This window comes from Vigna umbellata, chromosome 2 (assembly GCF_029865625.1).
Source record: "Vigna umbellata cultivar VRB3 chromosome 2, Vumbellata_1.0, whole genome shotgun sequence".
NCBI lineage: Eukaryota > Viridiplantae > Streptophyta > Magnoliopsida > Fabales > Fabaceae > Vigna > Vigna umbellata.
Window position 1 is genome coordinate 45758568 of NC_142166.1, and position 23613 is coordinate 45782180.

Here is a 23613-nt window from a genome sequence, read left to right on the forward strand (position 1 = left end):
CAATATTTTTTATCTTGTTCTTTCTATTAATCCACCGTCAAGGAAATACCAGATAATTCTAACGAAAAGGTGGATGCATGGGCTGTGATATATATACGTGGGTTTGTGTATTTATTTATTTTATATATTTTAATTAAATTTTTGTCACTTTAGTTTTAATATGTTTGAAAAATGTATATAAAACATAAAAAAAAAAAACTCAAACCAACCAACTCTATGGTGTAAGATTCTCCATATTTGGAAGCCCACCAAATATGAGAAAAAACAAGGAAAAGTATCAACACCAAACAGTTGAAGAGAAGTTGAAAACCATGCAATAAGAGCTGAGTTAGATAACAACTTAAATTTTCTATTAGGTTTTTTGTGAGGGGTTTCCAATATACTAAGTACATTCAATTGACATTTTAAAATATATTAAGAAACCATAAAAATATCAGAAAAAAAACATAAAAAACTAGGGAAAAGGCTTCTCATCATAATAAGAATAATAGATAATTATTAAGATATGTTACGTGTATTATTTAATAACGTATTTAATGACAATATTGCATATGTAAATTCTTAGAGATGAAAAGAAAAATACAATTTTGTTGTAGGAAGAAAAAAACAATAACGATGAAGGGTAATGGAGTAGGTCAATTATCCCTTACATGGAAGACATTAGGGTTCTTGATGACTATATCATACATATAGACAGAGGTGAACTTGGAGAAGTCCTTTGGAAGGGAAATAAGGTCAGTGGAAGAATGCTTGTGAAATTGGTACAGTTGAAGGTCTCTTCCATAGTACCTTTCCCACCCTAAATTACTCAAGATTTGCTCCAGTGAACCGTAGGAAGACACAACTTCACCACTTGCCAAGTGAACCAACACCTTTTTCTTCAATCTGCATCTCTCTCCTTCACCATTTTCCATTAAACGAAACCCTTCTTTCTTGAATACCCAAACCCCAGACATTTTTTCACAGACAACCATGGTGGAACATCACTATATATATACACACACGCACACACATGTTTCTGTCAAAGGATATATATTATTATCAACGTTGGACCACCAGCCAACTTTCTAAGATATCACTAAATAAATATATTATGTATTTCTTTTATTTTCAAATTTAGGTAAATGCTTCCTGACAATTTTTTTAAGCTTAAGAACTTGTAAAACCTCAAAATTCTCCATTTTGATACCCTTGTAATAAAATACAGAGATTGTGGGGATAAAAAAACATGCTACGAATTTTTAAAAGATATTTCGTTACTCTGTTGTACATAAAACAATAGAAGAATGATAAAAAAAAAAAGACATGAAAGAAAGAAAAGTTGACAAAAATAAAAGCAACAGAAAAATGCAATAATTCCTCGTGTGTTGGAGGCATTGCTGGCTGACAGAGGCTGCTTTGTTTTTTTTTTCTTAATGAATGCTATGTTTTTCAGTTATGTACTCAATGTTCTGAGTAATTCTAGCCACGAATTAACTAAAGATCTTCCCTTTCATTTTGCGGCTCACAAATATATGTTACAGTGAGGGTCGAAAGCCGCCACCAATACCAATTGATATTAAAATAAAAATAAAAGATATTTTAGAAGAATAAAAAATATATATATTAACTTTGACTAGGAGTGGATAATGAAAAAATATGCAATGAGTGGAAAGCACGAGCAGAATAACTTAAGATGGGAAAAGAATCATATAAACACGCGGCTTTATAAAAATTAATCACAATTTTTTATTATTATAGTAGTCGTAATTACTATAATATTAATTATTGTTATATTATAATATGTTATCTTATCTCTATATATATAAACACGCGGCTTTATAAAAATTAATCACATTTTTGTAAATATGGAAGTATATTATCTTTTATGCAAATGATATATATTAAAATATTGTTATGTTTGTGCATGAAAGTGTTAAAGAACCTGTATTATATATTGTCTTCTCCTAGCACAACGAAAAATATACAATCTCATCAAGTTTTACATCTAAAGTTTTATCCTATAATAAAAGGCAATATTTAATAGTATTGAGTACTTTTAAGCGAGGTTAGTATCTAATATATAACATATAATGAAAGTAAACTTAATTAAGCATTAAAATTATAATTATAGTTTTAAATGGTAACCCCCATTAGATTATGACACTTGCTTATACACTCATTCCTTATAATTTTTATTTATTTTTACCGAGTTTTCAGTATTTCATATTTTCTTTTACATTATTTTGAATATGTTACTTCATTAACAGCATCTTAACTCCTATAAATAGATAAATAAATTACCTCCTTGATAGCTACCCTTAAATAGTGACTAATTTATTACATCACAACATTATTAACAACATGACTATTTTATTAATAAGAACAATTAAAACTGTATGACAGAATATTTGTAAGCATATCCACATAAATGTTAAATAAATGTTGAGAATAAAAAATGGTAACTTCGTATTAAGATGAAAACTAACTGCAAATAAATAAGAAAAAGATGCATAATTATTTATATCTAAAAATAATGCAAGAGATATTGAATTCTTTGTAGAAAATAAATTACTTATCCACCATCAAGAATAGGATAAGTTTACTATTTATATATATATATATATATATATATATATATATATATATATATAATTTTATTTATATAACACAACAAAATTAAGATTATTCTTATATTTTGAAGAGAGTTTGGAATCAACTTATGTGGAAAGGTATTAAGCATGCCAACTCACTAGGCAAGAAAAAGAAAATTAGCTTCGCTAAACATCATATCACATGGATTAATGAGTATGGTATTGAGAAACTAAATATTTTATGCAATAAGCTTGAGTAGGTGCATGGACTATATCACATAGATGTTAGTTTTGTTATGGAGCATGTTTTGTTGGAAATAGTCTAAGTCTCACGTTGGATAAAAAAATGAGAAACTAGAGCAGTATATAAAGGTGAAAGACCCATTAATCTATTGTCTTAAGGTTTTGTGTAAAGAGTAGTGTCGATCTCTTATATAGTTGGCTCAAATTTTATGTATTAGTATTTATGTAACTCATAAGTAACCTCCTCCTCGATAGATCTAACATGCTTAACAAAGAAACGTTTCCATAATTGTTATCCAGTGAATGACCGAAGATTCAATATCATTTTTGTAACATCCCAATATCTCACATTGGATAATTCATATTATTACATTTACGGTAACATCCCGTAATCTCATACTTTAAAATTCACAGTTGATATACATATTTTAAACTCAGATTTCAACTATAAACTCCTAAGTATAACTTGAATCCTTCTAACTTATCTTCGATCTCTTTCTTCATTGGTATTGCTTCAGACGACATTCCTTCATCTGCTCCCGTATAATATCACGCATTATACGATCATCGCATTCACATGCACACACATGTAAGGGTGAGCTAACAATTCAATACAATAAACATACCTCGATATCAAACCATACTATGCTCACTATACCAGATCAAATTACATAAACAAATATGAGTTACACACTAAACCACATTGCATGCATCAATATATATCAAACACCAAATCAGAATGCATACACCAATATGCATCATGCATACACCAATATGCATCATGCATACACCAATATGCATCATGCATACACCAATATGCATCAAACACCAAATCAGAATGTATACACCAATATGCATCACGTCCATCCATCCCAAAAGTCATACAAATTGACTATATCGCATACATTCACATACTCTCCACATAAATCACATCATTATAATTCACAATCATATTCAGATGCATAAATTCAAATCTAATAAAGTCCAATTATTTCAGAAATCATACAAACTGAATATATTCCAACAAGATATATTACACAATAATTTAACAGTACATAATCTGTTCAATAGGATTTAAGTTAAAAACTCGTCGAGTATACTTCCAGGAAAGAGAGGTGCGTCACAATGGACAACTTAAGTACCAAATCTTTCCTTAGCCAAAGCGTTCCTCAACTAGTTTTTAACAAATTTCTTATTTACAGATTTAAAACAATAGCATATAATATTAACACCGAAAGTTAATATAGATATCAAAAAATAGAAATTAAGCAATATTGAGATCCCTGAGAAGATACGAAATTAATATCTATAAATCTGTAACTCCGATTTCAAATCTGAATGGTCACAATAATTCACTATTTGTTATAAATTACATATTAAAATTTCAGGTTGATCCAACGGTTAACTAGATAGATATTGAGGTTTTACCGAGGTAACTCAGGTGCAGAATTTTAAGTGGTTTTTGGTTATACTCAAAATGCGGAACTAATTTCCCTAATCACACACATTTAATTTCAAATCTGAACGGTCAAAATGACTTAATATGTCTTATGAATTACATACTAAATTTTGGGCTCAATCTAACGGTAAATGAAATATATATAAAATTTTTACCATGATAACTTAAGAATAGAAATATAGTGTTCATCAGATTTTTCAAAACTTAAAACTTATTTTCTCCAACCATAGACTTTCAATTAAAAATCCGATCGGTCAAAGTGTATTAATATATCTTAGGAATCATATATAAAATTTTCAAGTTGATCTAATGGTCAAATGAGTCATAATATATATTTTACCGAGGTGACTAAGTAACAGATTTACAGGGGTAATTAATTTACTCAAACATGCAGGATTTATTTCTCTAAGTACAGACTTCTAATTACAAATCCAAACGGTCAAAGTGAAGAAATAGGTCTTAGGATTCATATATTAAAATTTTAGTTAAATCCAACGGTCAAAATAATTAAAAGAAAAGTTTTACCATACTAACTCGAAAATAAGAAAATTATAATCATGAAAACTAAATTTATATAAGTGAATAGATAACTACCATTACCAAAATTTTAACATACTCATAACTCATATTCATTATCATAACATGGATAAAAATCATATACAAGAAGGATTAGCTCCCCTTACCTCTATTCCAGACTTAATCTCCTACTCCGAATTTGTTTCCCTGAAATTCTTCAGAACCTCTACTCTTCTTGCAACTAAAAATTTCTCCCTAACTCTTTCTTCTCTATTTCTCAAGCTCTCACTTGATTCCTCTTTTTTTTTGGTGCCAAATACCCTTCCCTCCTATGGCTATTTATAGGTAAAAAAAATTTACTATTCATTAATATTTTAATATTATTTATTATTTTAATATTATTTAAAAAATAATATTTTAATCATTTACTCACCAAATCTGATCTTAGTTTCTACCTACTAATTTCTTCCATGCTAAGGAATCTTAATGCTGAAAATTTTTTTTTATTTTATTTTTTTACTATTTACTATTTACTATTCACTTTTTACTATTCGATTTTCTTAAAAAAAAATACTAAATAAGTTATCAAAAATTTTAACTTCTCCTTATAAAATTACTATAATTTTATATCCAAAATTTACATTTTTCTATCCACTAAAATTATTATTACTAATAAAATGCTAAAATTTACTACTATATATATATATATATATTTTTATTTTTATGGGTCTTACAATTTTCACAATGTATCAGTTGATATAATTTATTGGATATTTGATTAGGAGTAGAAATAACATTGCAATCCATAATTTATGATGTTAAAAAAACAATTAGTATGAATTAATAAACCATAAAAACATTAATTAACTCGTTTTCTCATATAATAATACAAAAAAAAAATTACATTTAAATTTGAGAATTGGAATGCAAATTCGTTCTTAAACAAATTACGTCATAATTATCATGTGATAATTAAGTATATATATTTTTTATCTCCCATCTCTTTCCTATAGATATAGATAATGTTCATATAGCTTGCCAATTACAGGAGATGGGTCCACGATTTGTTGGGCAATGACAGTTACTAGAGTGACAGGGCTATTCCTTCGATTTTCTTTCACCACTCAAACCCCATCATCATAGGCATTCCCAGCATCAAACCAATGTTTTCATTGTTTTTCATACCAGACAGAAAATTTTCATTTTTCCTTAAAACGATGTTTGCCCACATGCCATCACGTGGCCTTTGCGTGCCTCATGGTCCACCCGACAACCACAACATTACTAAGCTGTTGTCAAATCTGCCATTATTTCTCTTTGGATGGATGTTTGTTTTTTTACTAGTGTCTCATTCCCAAATTTAACGGTTTTTTAAATATCCTTAGTCCATTAAAACGAATTATAACTAAATGGATGTTATGTGTATTATATTAAGAAGATCTTTGCACCAGTTTTAATAAATGTTTTATTTGTTACATAAAACTAACTTATGTATACGTTAAAAAAAATTAAAGAAATTATATGGAACAATAATTAAAATTAATTAATGTGTAAATTAGTATTAACTTAATTACGAAAACATTCAATTTTAAGAATAAATTTGTTCTTAAAATTACTTATGATGAAACTTTTCTAAACAAATTATAATTTCATTGTCAAAATTTTGATTCACATGCACATTTTAATTTTAATTCCTGTAACTTTCACACAAGTTTTTCTTTAATTGTTATTGACTATGACTTTCTTCCCATTTTAGTTTTAAAAATGTATAACTTATATTTGATACCGATGAGTCTGAAATCTTTTTCTTAATTTATTTGTCGATATAAAAGAACAAAAAAAAAGTTATAGATAATTAAATTAAAAATTGAACAAAAATTATGCATAATTAAAACGTAAGAGATCAAAATTGGGTAAAAAAATTAAGTATGATAAATATTAAGAAGCTAGCAGCATTACCAAAAAAAAATAGACATTAAAAGCTAGGAGTTTTATAAAATATGAAGGCCAAAATTAAAAAAAAATCTAAAAGTAAAAATATTTTTTAATAAAACTAAGTTATAAAATACTGTTTATTTATGATTCATAAACATGCACAAATGCCTTTACTATTGCAATTATAACAATAACAAATATTATTATAATAGTTATAACTTTATTGTTACCACGATTATAAATGTAATATTGCAACCTTAACTACATATTTATTCTATATTTTTTTAATTAAGGTTTTTTTAAGAGTAGATTACATTTTTTTAGCATACTTCATTGAAATCAAATTTATTTTCTTAAAATATTAAATTCCATTTTTCATGTATCTAAAATAATTCGAAACGAGCTCCTTGTACCTATTCTATAAAATGTTGAAAAGGACACTGTTTTTGAAACATTTAAAGACAATTTACATTACCAATTAATATAAATACAACATCTAGTTAAAGAAAAGAGAACATCATTACGAAGATAAACGTAGAAAGAAGAAAAAACGAAATTTTAAGTCAATTTTTTTGGCTTTTTCATTCTATTTAATTGTTTGGTACAAAAACAAATTTTAGGTGAGTCTCTATTTCAATATTATTAAAATTACTAATTCAACAAAGAATACTTATCAAAAAAATTAGATGGATTGATTCAAATTTATACAGGATTGGGTTGATTCACGAGATTTCAACCTGTTTTAACAGTACTAGATGAGACTGTAGATAAACTAATTAGAAGAGTATAATGAAAATATATTAAATGAGTCATTTTATATGTTGATTGAATGAGTTTAAAAATACTTTGATTAAATGAATTGTCGATGAATTGACCAGACTAGTCTAGTAATAAATTAGATAAACATTCATATGTTGATTGGACAAGTATAACAATATACATGAAACTTTTTCATGTCCTAACAATTATTTTGTGCACAAAACATAAAATAAGTCATTCCATGCATTAATTAGACGAGTCTAAAAATACATATTAGGTGAGTTTATTTATTCAATGATTAAACGAGTTTTGCAAGACATACTAGATATTTTTGTCCATATACTGATTAAACGAATATAATAATACATATTATACGATCATGTTTATACACCTATTATAAATCTATTAATACACATTAGATAACTCTATTCATTATCTGATTAGATGTGTCTTGCAATACACATTAGACGAGTCTGTTCATATACACTAGACAGTGTAGCAATACACATTAGATTAATGTGTCTATATATTAGTTAGATGAGTCTAACATTAAATATTAGATCAATTTGTCAATGAACTAATTATACAAATCTAGCAATACGCATTAGATCAATATGTTCATACATTGATTTGTATTTATAACGAATATATTCAACATATTTTTGCATAGTCTAGTCTTTGTAATTTTGAAGAATTTACTCTATATTTTTTTCACATATTACATCATTTATATTTTTACAAAATCTAGTCTTTATATATATATATATATACTTTTTAAACTTATGCATAATTTTCACATTGATTATATTCAAAATTTAACTATAAACTTATAAATATTAATTTTTTTCCAACTTATGAGTATCTTTTAATATAATACATATTTAAATATCTTTTAATATAATATATATTTATTAACACAAATAAAACACTCAAAGAATAAGCTTAGAAACGGGTTTAAAAATAGTAATTATTTCAAAATATACTTTCTTTGAAGCTTCTAACATTAATCTTAGAAGTTTTATTTTTCTAATATAGTGGTTTTTGTTTCAATCATATAATATTTTAATCTTGATTGTATAAATCTCACCCGAGTGTTTCTCCCACAAACTCATACTATTAAGCATTTTATAAAATTGAAACTTAGGTAATAATTTTTATATCTGAATATATTAAAGACATATCCTTAACAACTTAATTAGATTTATTCACACTTTTTTTTATATTATCACAAAACCATCTGTCTCAAAGATAGAGTCGTGAAGAAAGATAATGATATTGCAATTTGATAATTGAAACATGGCCCTCTCAATGAAGATGATAGTGTTGGGTTTATCCACATATGATTTCCATTAATATAAATGCTCGATCGCGATAGCTAGGGTTTATTACTTTAATGGTGGTCCTAAACTTTCCAAAATTCATAAATCAGAATAGTAAACCAAAACATGCTTAAAAGGATCCCTTACAGTCCTTTTCGCCTTCCACAATTCCTCTAACAAACTTTTCTTTCAAAGGAAATAAATAATAAATGTATAGGAAATAAATTAAAAGTATTCTATTTAAAAATAAATAAATCAAATCCAAATCAAGGCAAAAATAGAATAAAATAAATAATAATTTTTATATCTTTCCATTTTAGTTTTACTTAAAAAACACTGGGTCTATACAACCCGAGTGAAAACGAAAAAGGTTTTTTTCGTATCCCCATAAATTTCCTCCTCTCCCATTAATTATAAAGAAATTTGCATTTTTCTCTTTCTATGGGTGTAAATAAAAAATAAAAAATGACTTCTATTGTATAGTCTACAAGTAAAAAATGATTTCTAGATTTTGTAATTCAAAAGATAAAAATAATTTTTGAATTATACAATCGAAAAACCGTGTATTTCCTTAAAAAATAAAATTTAAATTACAGAATTCAAAAGTAAAATACAATTTTCAAATCAGGCAATCTAGAAGTTAAAAATGATAAGATAAAATAGTTTCCAAATTGTATAATTAAGAAGTTATTTAACTTCCGGATTATAAATTTGAGAAATATTTTTGGTTTTCTAACTGTGGGATTCAAAAGTCATTTTTAGTTTGTATTTCCAAAGTAATTTTTTATTTCCGAAAATAACTTTTGGATGCTACAATTGGTAAGAGCAAAACTGGAACATCCTTTATATGGGGTGTAAAGGGAAATTTATGAAAATGCAGAACGAAACTACCTAAAAACAATATTGCTGGATAAAAAGGGAGCGGAAAAGAAAAGAAAAAGTAAAAATATATGTCAACAAGGAGATTTTTGACTTTTCATCACTCGTACGGGTACACATGGAAATTACAGGGTACAATACAAAAATGTTCATTTATTCTTTTCCATTCTCACTCCCCACTTCTTACCTAAATCAACATTTCCTACAAAATTGTTGATGCTAAAAGACTTCCATCTCAAGACAACCTTTTTTTTTGTCGTTCATATAAAAAAGATGTTTTTCCTTAATTGAATCAATCAATAGTTTTAGCAACAGTTATTACAGCAATCATATGATGAATTTAGTTGCACAGTTCAAAAGTTTTAACTTGTATTTATCTTCAATTGAGTATTGAATATTTGTAGTTACACAAAACTAGCCAAATCAAATGTGAGCTATCTTTGTCTCAACATTAGAAATGATTTCATATAAAAATAAAAATAACGATGGGTGTGGATTGGATTTTAGTAATTATTTGTTGATCAATTTTTATTAATTTATTGTATATGGAAATAATCCTGTTTGGTCAATGTTCTTTACTCTTAAGTATCATACTGCTCTTTAAACATCTTTTATAAGTGTCACAAATTATGATATTTAATCAAAGAAAACAAAATCCTCAATTCTATCTCGTGGCTTTAAATTACTTTAAAAAAATCGATCATAACATCTTTTTTACAATATATGATGATTTTAAAAAATAATTATGCCTATAAGTTAAAATATTAAATTTTGACTATTTTATTAAATTACATTTGTTTAGTTGAAATAATTATAAAATATAATTTATTTTATTATCATTAGATAAGATATCATTTAAATTAAATATAATTAATTAATACAGTGACTAAAATAAGATTTAAATATTATTTTTCATTAATGGTTAAAAATGAATTTTATTATATAAGAGATAACTAATTGAATAATATTTGGTTTCATTTGTTGTAGACAAACCATTTTACATTCAAGTAATTCTCTTTGATAATGAAAAGAGAATAAAAGTGTGTCAAAAGAAAGTAATTTTCTAATCCAAACATTTATTATAAATTTAATATTTAAGTTTTAAATTCATATCAATGACTTACATTTTAGGACATAATTCAGAATATGTTCCCTTTGTCCTTTACAGTTTCTGTGCTTGCACAAAATTCAAACTTATATTATATTTAATTAATCACCATCTAAACACATTATCTGTTTGTGCGTGTGAGTAATAATAACAATGCATTTGAACTTAAGATTGCATACAAATTAACTATTCAAATGTCAGGTGGTTTCTTTCTAAGATAATCATTAAGTTTGTTTAAATTTTAAGTGACGTGTAATAAACTTTTTAAAATAATTACTTACTATAACTTTTTTATTAAAATAAATCAACTAAAAAATTGCACAAAAACACATTTTTTTTCTATTAAACAATCGCTCATCTTAATTATATAATTAAAAAAAAGTGGAATTTTATACACAATAAGTATAATTGTATATATATATATTGAACAATACTCATAAAAAAGTTATTGCAAACTATCAAGCCAAAATAACTTAAACTTCTTTATTTAACTAAAAAAAACAAAATGAAGTATTTAACAAGTGTGTAATTCAACAAAAAATTCAGTCGGATACATTAAACTTCAATGAATTTTTACACTATTCAATTATTGTTTTCTTTTTCTAAGATTTATTTGGAAATCTTTAGCATTTGCCACATTTAAAATAATTTACGTTTACTATGGTTTACGACGAAGGAGTATTAATTAAAGAGCGCAATGATAATTTAAACAGCAAGAACAAGTGTAACAGAAGATAGATAGATATAGAGAAAGAGAGAGAACAAATAATGAATGATGTAGTTTCAATTGAATTATAACCTGAATTCCACGAACACGAGCTAAAAGAGTGGTTTGGTTAATTAAAAACAAAAGATCCCTGTTGTATCTCGTGATCGGTGCTACACAACATCAATGCAATGGTTTTTTGTTTAACAAAATGATAAACTCCCGAAACGCCGTCGTTTACAGGGCAAGGATGAAAGCGGCGGAAGCGGAAGCGGCAGCGAGGAGCCCCATGCAGAGGCGTGAAGCGTCGCTGCTACCGGGAGCGGGAGCGTGAGCGGAAGGAGACGCTGCCATGCTACCTTCCACGGCGGCAAGAGGAACCTTGACGTCGGAGAACAAATTCTCAATTCCAGGTACAAGGATGGGCTTGGTGACCTCAAGAGCGGAAAACTCTTCGGGTTGTTTGGCCACGGTTTGCACAAGGCCGACGGTGAAGACTGTGCCGGGAGGAGAGGCGGCGGATCCCAAGACAACCTCGCCTTCGTTGACGAGCTGGACGAGGACGTATCCCTGTTTGTCCTTGGCGAGGCCGGAGGATTGGAGGAGAGTCTCGATGGGAGTTTGGCTTCCAATGTTTTCCACCAGCTTCTTCTCGTCGTAGTAGCCGATAAGGACGTGCGTGCTGATGGTGGCCTTCAGAAATTCCGGTGACTTCCCGGCGAGAGAAGCCATGGCGTCGTTGCACATGGGAAGAACGGTGACGGCTTTAAGGGCGTTTATTTTGTCAACCAGATTGGCCTCGGTTAGGGCTTTGTTGAACTGTTCATACTGAGGATCGTTGAGCGCCTGCAGCACATCCAACGCTTGGATGCTTCTGCATACGGCCAGAAGAAGAACCACTGCCAGAAGAGAAGACTTTGCGAAACCCATTTTTCACGAGTTTTTTTTTTTTTCTTCTCTTCTTTTCTTTGTCTTCTCCTTTGTTATTATTAGATACCGAAGCCAAATCTGGTTGATGGAGAATGGCGTCGTGAATGGTATTTATAAGAATTCTGTGAGGCTTGTTTTCCGTCGAGTCAAATTTTCTGTTATGGGTTCTTCTTCTTCCCGTGGTGATGCATGGTTTGCGTGGAGAAACGCGCGGAGGTGGCTACTTATTTATAGACGCTAACAAAAAATTTGTGAAGGAGTTTACATTACATTCCTCAGAAAAAATAGCTATCCCTACTATGAATATTATCACTGCTTGAAAAATATTAATATCGTATACATAGATAATTAAGATAATCAATAATGGTAATTGTAGACTATGAGACTGATGATTAGAATTATAGACCAATTTTATTATTTGTTTTATATAAAAAATAGTCTATAGACATACATAAATCAAGTTTTAAAAAGATATATGTAAATATTGTAATAATTATCTTATTTTAAGGTTTACTATCTTATTACATGTAATGATAAAATTGAAATAAATGAAGTAAAAATTAGTATAATATTCGCATTTTAATATGTTAAAATTAAATATTTTATAAACAAATAAACATAAAACTATTTTGTTGGGTTATTTAAGCCAATTAATATGTTTTTATCCATAAGATATGCAAGACCAAACAAATCAATAACGCAAAATACTTAATAGATCCCACATTTTTACTTATAGTTACGGAATCAATTTAGACGATTCATTTCATATTTCCACCCTATAAAGAATCATAAATATTTATTCATGTTTTTTTAAATTTTTAAATAATATTATTTAGAAAAGTTTTTTGAAATATAAATTTAAATAAAAATACTATTAAAATATAATATAAAATATTTTTGACTCTAACCATGTTACTTTTAAGGAGATCTAAAAGCAAACATTTGAAAATACATTAGTTAATTAACTAAAATTTAAACAAAATTTCATGATTATATCTATAGAGAACTAACTACCACCCAACTGTGTCTCTAATAGGAAAAATTATGGTCTCGTAATCCGTTCTTAAGAAGTTAAAGGCTGAACTAATTATTCATTTTGTTACATCCATCCATGTGGAACGATTTTGATTTTGACCAAAATATCCTTACTATTTGATAATGCTTAATGAAACAGGTTACAAGTTAAAATGTCACGTATATAATCTTTTACTCTAATTTTAATTTTAAGTAACACATACAAAGATATCAAATTGATAAGTTTAATACGTCCTCTGATAATTTTGTCGCATTATATTTTAAAATTTTAAAACAACACTCAACTTCAAGTTCATTGTTGATCTCTCCTTCAATAATTTCCATCCTTTTAATGATAAATTTATGTGAGTTTGAGTAAGTCGATTTAATGTTATCTTTTCAAAAATAATTTTCAACACTTTTTTTTATTCTAGCAAAAATTAATTAGATTATAAAATATTTTTTTATTAAAACTATAAAATCATTTTTCCAAGCATAGTTTAAAGTTTCGTGAAAGGAAATATCAATTTCGAGCTATTTAAAGATACATAAGAATCTAGGTTTGCCTCACTTTGTTTTTCTTGGATTGAACAAACAAATATAGAAAATACTAGTTTTCATCAATTCGAAAAGGTTAATCAATTATAACAGTACAAAACATTTAGTAGAATGAAGATTAAAACAAAGACAGAGTTTCCTTAACCAGGTCCTACTTTGGGAATATCATAATGCTCACTGAGGTTGGCCAGATATCGGTTGAACTCGTGAATTCTATCTCTATGAGACTTGCTCGCCATTTTTGACAGTCTTTGAAGCTCAAGTTTCTGTGTCTGATGGAGAAATCGCCTTTCAGCTGGAGTAAGATGATCATCATATGATACACTCTCTGTGCTGTCTTCATGGTGATCCATTGACATCTTTCCACCTAACATATCTAAAATGAAAAGTAAAATAAATTGTAAAAGAGTTCATGTCAAACACTTAAACATGCTTAGACTAATTTAGCACCACGATGAAATCAGCTCAATCCTTTACTTTTAAAGTACTATTTGCTTAATCTATCATGATGAATCCATTCACATATTCAACATACAAAAATTTCCTGCAAGACAGTTTAAAGAAATTCAAAGAAGCTTGGCAGGAATCAGGCATTCCTTAATTCAAAACTTTATGTAAGTGGCAGAACAATCAGAACATGATCAAATAGATCGGATGCACAAAGGAACTGGCAGAAAAATTGAAACTGATACGATGAGGACACTTATTTCAAGGTGAGGACAGGCCAACATTCATGGCAATATTTTGTCCTCTATAAGAGATTGAAAGTTGAATGATTAAGGAATTTCTTTGCAGATTAACACCCTTGCAGTAATTAGAGGAAACATTCTTGAGTAAGGTACTACAATTTGAAAAGTGATACAGAACAGCCGCAGAGGTAAAAGAACATCCAATTCTAAACCCAACTGCTAATTCAAAAATAACAGAAATTTCTGACTCCACATAAGCAAAGAAGCTGAAAAATAATATATGGACACACAAATTCTATAAACTTAGTAAAAAGATTTAAGCATAAGCAATATAAACCTAAAGAAAAGGTGTAAGACGCAGATTAAAATTTTGACCATATTTCAATGTTTCTTTGCCCTTTGAGATCTTTAGCAGTCTGCATCATTCCATCCTGAGACAAGAACACATTTTCAATAACCAAATATATTGAACAGAGGAGTCAACATTTGATCAAATAAGACAGCAATATCAAGTGACTTGCAAAAATAAATATTTTGAAGCCACACTGCAATAATGTTTCTCACACATCATACAATATATCATATATAAATAAAATAATATGTCTGAGAAACAACAAATATTCTTATATTAATTATCCCTATATTAATGATCCAGTAAGCCAAACAAAAAATCTTCCTAAATTCTAATACCATTAAAAAATAAATTTTAAGACTAACTTTCAGTTTATAACTGGTGAAATTTGTCAACTTATATACTCTAAATTGTTCAGTTCGTCGAATGACTTGCAACATTTCCTTTGGCAAAAAGAAACCCGAAGCTAAGATAATGATAATTGCACAGTTTAATCATGCCCAAAAGAAAGGGAAGAACATTAAGCTCACCGGAACTAGTTTGGGAGAAATTATGATATCTCTTGTCTCGTTTCTTCTTCTTTTTAATCCTAAAAGCTTTTACATCCAACGCTTTTCCCTTCAGCTTCAATTTCCCACCCACGACGCTGTCGTACACCGACATCTAGCTTTTCAGAATCTTCCAAATACAGAACCCACGTTAATTTCTCAGTAGCACTCCTCCTTTTACAATTAAAAATCAACGAACATTACGAATTGAATGCAACAAGTAGAAATACGTGATCAAGAAAGTTGTCACCGCTATAAATTGAATGAAAAAAGTAATGTTGGCGAATTTTCTGGAAACAAGTCCTCGACCTTTTTGTTTGGGCTAGTTCAAATAGCCCGACCTTGTTTGGTTTCGGTTTTATTTTCTGCACCCCATAACTTCTTAGCACACCCCTACAATTGTCCAAAAAAAGCTATTTTACCTTACTTTCAAAATACATGTTCCGGAAGTTTTTCAGAATTTTTAGAACAAGATTTCTAGAATAAAATTTCCAGAACAGAATTTTTAAAAGTAAAAATATATTTTGAAATAAACTTTTTAGAATATATGTAATACTTTTTAAAATAAAATTTTTAGAATATCAAATGTGTTTTGGGAAAAACTTTTCGAAATATATAAAATATGTAATGGAAATAATTTTTTTGGAATGATTGTATTTTTTATTCTCTGCAGCATTTTTTTTTCTCTACAACGACAGTAACAGTGGAAGCAGCGACAACAGAAACAGCAGTGTGGTGTAATGATGGAAGACGCTTGCGCCTTTTATTATTATGGGGTGCAGTAATTGTGGTGGTGCGGATAGCAATAAATAGCCTTTCGTTTCTGTAGTACTCCTTCCCTTTTCAGTCGAGTTCTCTTCCTGCACCCCATTAATACTATATACACTCCTATACTTAATAAAAAGATAAAAAAAACTTACTCCACTATACACACCATCGTTTTCGCAGAAGAAAAGGAGAGAAAATGCATTCTGAAAAAACTCCTTCTCAAAAGCTTTTTCTAGAACATATCTTCTGTGCTTTGGAAAACTCATTCCAGAAAAGTTATGTTTTGAAAATATTATTTCAAAAATTCTATTTTGAAAAACTTATTCTAAAATTAATTTCATTTCATGTATTCTAGAAATTCCGCATAATTTTTATTTCGAATGCTGTTTTGTAAATTTCATTTAAGAGTCAGTAATATTCGGAAAATTCCAAAACGTTTATTTAAAAAATTCTCAAAATAGCTAATTCGAAAATAACTTTTATAAAAAGTAAAATATCATATTGAAAGTTGGGGTGCGGAAAGAAATCATAGGTGCAGGACGAGAAAACCTTCAGTCTTTCCACCTGAGTTGAACCTTCCATTCTTCTCACTCATCCAAAAATAACCAGTTGAAGTCAGTATATCAATAGGCTAACAACTGGCCACGTCACACCAAACCCGTGACGCCACGTGTCACACTTTCAACTGCTTGATTACTCCCACCTTCAGCAAAAAGCGCAACTAACGCTCGTACATGGCCATTCTCCACTGCACTCCACTTCCATTTCTTTCCCTCAGAACCACACTCTGTTCCTCGAAGTCCACGTTAACCTCAACACTCACAAACCCAACAACAACAAAAACAAGAAACCCGTTGTTCCTGGCGATGAACACGCTCGCGAAATCCGAACCCGTGTCGTCTTCAGACTCTTCTTCGTCAACGTACGAGGTTCCTGAGCTCGATGCTAACGACATGGACCGCGTTGCGGATAACGCTTTTCGAAGGTACACGTGGAACACCAAGAGGAGTGGCAAAGGAACGGCCATTGTATGGTTCAGGAATGATCTCAGAGTTTTGGATAACGAAGCTCTCTACAAGGCATGGCTTTCCTCCGAAACCGTTTTACCTGTCTACTGCGTTGACCCTCGACTCTTTGCCACTACTTATCATTTCGGCTTTCCCAAAACCGGTGGTATAGTTATATAACTCGTGTTCAAATTCATCTGCACCTTTTCTTCTACAGCAAATTTGGATGCAGTTCTTTTAGTACAAAGTGAAATGCAATATCTTATGTGTTTTTGGTTTTTTCTTTTTCTAATTTCTACATGAAAAGAAAGTATGTAAGCATCGCATCACTCACGTAACTTTTGTGCAGCATTGAGAGCGCAATTTCTCCTTGAATGTGTGGTGGACTTGAGGAAGAATTTGATGAAAAAAGGGCTTAATTTGCTCGTACAACATGGGAAGCCTGAGGAGATTCTTCCTTCTCTTGCCAAAGCATTTCAAGCTCACACAGTAAGTCTTTGAATTTCAAGCCTGATTTCGAATTGATGGAATTTCATTGTTTAAACTATACGGCTCATTGATGAATATGAAGCTGTCAGGTGTATGCACAGAAAGAAACGTGCAGTGAGGAGCTGAATGTTGAACGGTTAGTCATGGAAGGTCTTAAACAAGTTGCGACATCATCAGGAGAATCGAGTGGTGTCACAGTTTCAAACAACATCCTTAAATTGCAATTAGTTTGGGGTACCACCATGTACCATCTTGATGACCTCCCTTTTGATGCCACTTCTTTGCCAGATATGTATACTCAATTTCGCAAGGCACGATATTCTGAATCTGAGTTTCTTTTCACTGCTACAAATGCTTACTGATGGAATTCGAAATTTGCAGATTATTGAAGCCAAATGTACCATACGCTCGTGCATCAAACTACCACCATCTCTTGGACCACCTCCCTTGATTGAGGATTGGGGATGCCTTCCTTCATTAGAACAGCTTGGACTTTGCTCACAGAATGTAGGTTTTTCCATATCTATTGGTAGACACCATTCAAGAATGATGAGATAATGAACTTTATCATTCCTTTATTTTCATCCTCAAAATTTAGGTAATCAAGGGAATGAAGTTTGTGGGGGGTGAAACTGCAGGATTGAGCAGAGTACATGAATACTTCTGGAAGAAGGTTGGTTATCTCAAATTGACAATTTAGATCCAAATTAGGTAACTTGTCACTGTTGTTGTTGCTGTATATGGCTGTTCTGTAAAACGTTACCTTAAATATGATGTTGGAGACACTAATTCCAGCCCTTGTTTGGTTATGTAATGCATTCTTAAGATTGTTCATATGTAGGATTTGCTGAAGGTATATAAAGAGACCAGGAATGGGATGTTAGGGCCTGATTTTTCTACCAAATTCTCACCATGGCTTGCCTCGGGAAGTTTGTCTCCTCGTTTCATATATGAAGAGGTTAAAGCTTGCAATGATCTCTGTTTTGTGCATTGTGTAACAGCTAAGAAATGAGAATGTATGAGTTAACAAACTTCAGTCTGTTCTTTATAGGTAAAGAGATATGAGAACGAAAGACTAGCAAATAGTTCTACCTACTGGTAAGTAGAAACATTGCATCTTTCTTATTAATGTATATCTTTGTCAAATTTCAAAATAGTATTCATTCTCCTACTTTCACTTTGTTATTCATCCCTTAAATCTAACTTTTCTGATTAATTGGATTATGTGAAGTTACTTTAATTTCATCAGAGAAGTTCTGTGTTTTTTTTCTCCCTTTCACTTATCATTCTATTTGTTTATGAAAAAACGAACTCGTTGACAGATTTGACTTCCTCCATCTTCTCAATTTGTTTTCTGTTTGAACTATCTTTACTTTTGCAGGGTTTTGTTTGAGTTGATATGGAGGGATTACTTTAGGTTTCTGTCAGTGAAATATGGGAATTCGCTTTTCCATCTAGGTATTGATAGGTTGAGAAATTTGATGTCTCTGGTGTTTACAGAGTTATGGTTTTAAATTCTTCTGGTTTTGATGTGGAAGTGAGAAAAAACATCTTCCTATAACACTGTCTTTAAAAAGTTTGTTCGGATTACTTAGGTAAAATCTGTTTTTCTTTTCAGGTGGCCCTAGGAAAGTTCATCGCAACTGGAGCCAAGACAAGAATTTGTTTGAATCCTGGAGAGACGGTTGTACCGGGTACAATTTCTATCCGAGATTCAGAGTGTTGCTGAATTTGTTTTGATACAACTACTGTCGCTTGATTCTATTCAATGTTTCTTGTCTTAAAACATCAAATTAAATGTTGTCCCTGTTATGTTGTCTTATAATCTTCTACCTATTCTTTTGGCATAAACATGTAGGTATCCTCTCATAGATGCCAACATGAAAGAACTATCGACTACAGGGTTTATGTCTAATCGAGGACGACAGGTATCAACCCGAGCCCATTATTGTGTTTGTAAAGTATAATAAATTCTAGAAATTTATTCAAATACTGATTTTTGGACCAAAGTATATAATACTATTGTTATATTTCACTGTGATTTTCCCATCAAATTTTATAACTGAAGCTGAAACTTGATTACCTTCTTGACAGATTGTATGTTCCTTTCTTGTTCGTGATATGGGCATAGATTGGCGCATGGGAGCGGAATGGTTTGAGACGTGCCTTTTGGATTATGATCCATGTTCTAATTATGGAAACTGGACTTACGGATCAGGTAAGTGGGGGTTCGGGAAGAAAAAAATGAAATGGGGTGCAGAAAGAAATAGCCCGTTTGCTAACATGAGCATGTTGATGATGTCCAGTGAATATTGTTTTCCTAGTTTGAGATTGGGTTGTTTGTATTCATGTATATTAAGCTTACTCAAATTCAAACTATATCATGCTTGTATTAGTCTTCTGTTTATCATTTTTAAACAACAAATTTTACAACCTATCCTCCATCTATTCTTTCAAAGTTACCAATAGAAGACTTACTTCACATTTTAAATTGGATCGAAATGCTTCAAATTTTGGAAAAATGACAAAGATTACTCTTTTATTTGTCAAAAAAAAATGAAATAACGGTATAAAAAATTAATCAATCAATTTAATATTCGATAGTCACAAATTCATTAAATGGAAAAGTAATTTTCAATTATTTGATTTATTAGATCTTGAATTTTGATGAATTTTTTTGGTTCAGGAGTTGGGAATGATCCAAGAGAAGATCGGTATTTCAGCATCCCAAAACAAGTAAGTTCCAATGTTTATATAAAGTAAGTATGTAAAACATTTTTGTGTATTATTTGAAAGGTTTTGAATATTGTATATTTTAGTATTTTCAAAATGAGTCACCTGGCTTATTCAATCCAGTCCACCACAGGTGAGCGAGTTAAACGAGTTCACTCGCTAACTTATTTGATTAAAGTTTTTTTTAAATAACAAAAATGGTAATTTTTTTGTAATTTAAATTTAAATAAATTTTACTCTTAAATAACATTAAACTCCAAGACAACTAAAAAAAATAAGATACAACTCAAATATAATCCAAATTCAAGTTTAAAAAAATAAGTTTTTAATATTGATCATTTTTATGTCACTTATTCATTTAATATATTAGAGTTTTAAATCGATAAATCTATAATATTTTGTTTTTTTAAAATTATTTTTTATCCTGATTTACAATACAATAAAAATATATAATAAATAATAGTATCGACACACAAATTAATAAATAATTAAGGTGATTTGGGTTCTAAATGGCCGGATTGAAAATTTTCTGTATAAAAAATTATATTTTTTTTTAAACCTAATCCGGTCCAAATCCATGAAAGGTCGGATTGACACGCGAGTTGTTTCCTATTTTGACCGTACTATTATATTTAATGAGATTAGGATAGATTAAAGGTTTGAAATGTTTAAAAAAACCTATAAACAAGATATTTTTATTTATTAATAAATAATTTATGTAAAATGTATCATAATTTTATTTTTTGAATTTTTGAGGTGTTGTTTTTAAGTTTTAAAAGAAAACTTTTGAGAATCATTTTTAGAGGCCCGAAAGAATTGGTACTAAAAAACTTTAAATACTTTTAAACCTAAAACAAAGATTTTACCTGTTTGGGCCTTGAGCTATATGGACGAGATATAAATAAATAAAACCTTTTTTATTGGAGGCCTGAAACAATTAGTACCAAAATAAATTATATTTTTTAAAACTTAAAACAAGGATTTTATATGTTAGGGTAGGGCCTTGAGTTTATGGATGAGACCAAAAGAATTTTAAAACTTTGTTTTTTAAGACCTGAAGCAATTAGTACAAAAACAAAAATTAAACTTAAAACAAAGATTTTATATGTTTGGGCCTTGAACTGATATGGATGAGACCACAGAGATAATTTTTAAGACCCTTTTTCCTTAGAGACCTTAGTGCTAATTTTTTTTTAATTATTTTAAACTTAAAATAAGTATTTTATCTGTTTAGACCTTCATGTTAGATAAAGGTTTAATTAAAAAATGGATTGGAAAATAAAATGATCTTTAAATCAGTGAACTGATATGGTACTGTCCTAAAAATTTCTTTCAGGCACAAACATATGACCCTGAAGGTGAGTATGTTGCATACTGGTTGCCACAATTGCACAAAATCCAAAAGGAGAAAAGGAACTTCCCTGGAAATATGTACATTCCTCAAATTGTGTCTCTCAGGTTTGGAACAATTAGTGGAAACAACAAGGATAGGTTTGGTGCAAGAAGAATCAACCATAAAGAAAATGAAAGAAAATGGAACTTTCAGAAGAAATGACAGCTATCATCTTTCTTAAAATTTTTATACATCAGAATTATATATATATTAGAGCTTTATGCTTTGTAACTTAAATTCATGGTTTTTTATACTTGTTCTGTTATGTATGCTTTCTTTTTCCTCTCAATAAGAGTAAAAACGAAGCTGTTTCAGTTTAAATTTCAATACTTGTTGTAATGCAATACACACGAATTTCTCCCATGAAGTGAGATAATATCTGTATTTTTTACCATGAAATTTTCTCCAGAACATTGCATATGAACATATGTGCTACTGTTTATTGATTTAAATTATAATAATTTTATGTCATCTATTTTAATATTTGAATTATGAAAATTATAATCATGTGCTCTTTATGAGTTAAAAATTGAAGAAAAAAATATCATGAAATGTATTCATTTAAAACAAATTTCATTAATTTTTAAATCTAAATTAAAATGTTATAAATTTAAATTAATATATATACATATATATTGATTTTATTAAATAATTTGAATCATAGTAAAAAAGTAAGTTGTGTTACTGTATGATCAATCAAAACATTACATGACTATACATTTGTACTTTTATGAATTAAAATATAACAAAAAAGTAGTTTATGTGATTAAATATTTCTCAATTGAAAAATAAAGTTACTCTTGTATTGAAGAGAATGTTATTCATGCTTGTCTAATTAAACCATAACGAGGAGAAAGACGTTAAAGATAATAACTACCGCCCAACTATCTTACCATTGGTATAGATAGATACGCGGTTTCTGTTTTCACGCGTTACAACAAAATTTGTTGAAATTATGATTAAGGTTCCAAAATCTTATCATTGGCACAAATAAATGGTGATGTGGATATGGTTAAGGTCCTAACCATCTTACCATTAGTACTCAGTAGATTCTATTTCTGTGCCTCAACCAATTTAAAATATTATTAATTGTTCTACTATTTACTCTTGAATGAGAGTATTTTTTCCTTACTATCTTGATTTCATATTTTTTTATGGGTTACTTCCAAAATAGTTTAAACATCCTGTCAACAAATTTAAGTGTGGCCATGAGTTTTATAATAATTTTACCATTTTGGATGGAGAAAATGTTATTTATTAATCTCAAAGTTCAATTGGAGTATAAATTATATTATATTTTTATTTCACTTTAAATTCTATTATAAAAACGTGTATATAGTAATATTATAAACATCAGCTAAAAGACATGCATTACACATGTGTTTAATTTTTTATAATAAAAATAATAAAATATTATTATTATAATTATAAAAATAAATAAATAATTTTTATAACTTTTGATTTATTTTGAAAGTAGTTTTATACTCTAAAATTATTAAGTGTAAAAATGGTTAAATAAAAAAACAGTTAAATTAAAAAAAATAAAAATAAAATTGATAAAATATTTATTTTAATTTGAAAATTATTTAAATATTAAAATTAAAAAATAAATATGAACACTAAAAAAGAATCGTA

General features: G+C 29.0%; 3 protein-coding genes and 1 pseudogene across 5 annotated transcripts; 1 reads left to right on the forward strand and 3 right to left on the reverse strand.

Annotated features, from left to right (window-relative positions):
- Nucleotides 1-492: 492 nt before the first annotated feature.
- Nucleotides 493-981, reverse strand: LOC148204108 (flowering-promoting factor 1 pseudogene; annotated as a pseudogene).
- Nucleotides 982-11557: 10576 nt separating this feature from the next.
- On the reverse strand, nt 11558-12606 carry LOC124825670 (fasciclin-like arabinogalactan protein 14). Its single transcript, XM_047298336.2, has one exon. The coding sequence runs from the start codon at nt 12425-12427 to the stop codon at nt 11735-11737; it is 693 nt and encodes a 230-aa protein (XP_047154292.1). The 5' UTR covers nt 12428-12606; the 3' UTR covers nt 11558-11734.
- A 1436-nt stretch (nt 12607-14042) lies between these two features.
- LOC124825668 (uncharacterized) lies at nt 14043-15858 on the reverse strand. Of its 2 annotated transcripts, none has more exons than XM_047298335.2 (2): nt 15571-15858; nt 14043-14375 (listed from the first exon to the last, which is right to left on the reverse strand). In XM_047298335.2, the coding sequence occupies exons 1-2, from the start codon at nt 15701-15703 to the stop codon at nt 14140-14142; spliced, it is 369 nt and encodes a 122-aa protein (XP_047154291.1). In that variant the 5' UTR covers nt 15704-15858; the 3' UTR covers nt 14043-14139. The 2 variants fall into 2 exon arrangements, 1 of the variants encoding a protein (XP_047154291.1); XR_015784545.1 differs by having other exon boundaries at nt 14233-15119; nt 15571-15710.
- A 1217-nt stretch (nt 15859-17075) lies between these two features.
- CRY3 (cryptochrome 3) lies at nt 17076-22396 on the forward strand. 2 transcript variants are annotated; one of them, XM_088107079.1, is made up of 14 exons: nt 17076-17529; nt 17713-17852; nt 17942-18163; nt 18234-18359; nt 18451-18525; nt 18694-18810; nt 18904-18950; nt 19234-19310; nt 19471-19546; nt 19711-19780; nt 19947-20070; nt 20539-20588; nt 21922-21943; nt 22044-22396. In XM_088107079.1, exons 1-14 carry the CDS (start codon nt 17091-17093, stop codon nt 22157-22159), a joined length of 1701 nt encoding a protein of 566 aa, XP_087963205.1. In that variant the 5' UTR covers nt 17076-17090; the 3' UTR covers nt 22160-22396. The 2 variants fall into 2 exon arrangements, with proteins under 2 accessions (XP_087963205.1, XP_047154333.1); XM_047298377.2 differs by having other exon boundaries at nt 21922-22396.
- The last annotated feature ends 1217 nt before the right edge of the window (nt 22397-23613 follow it).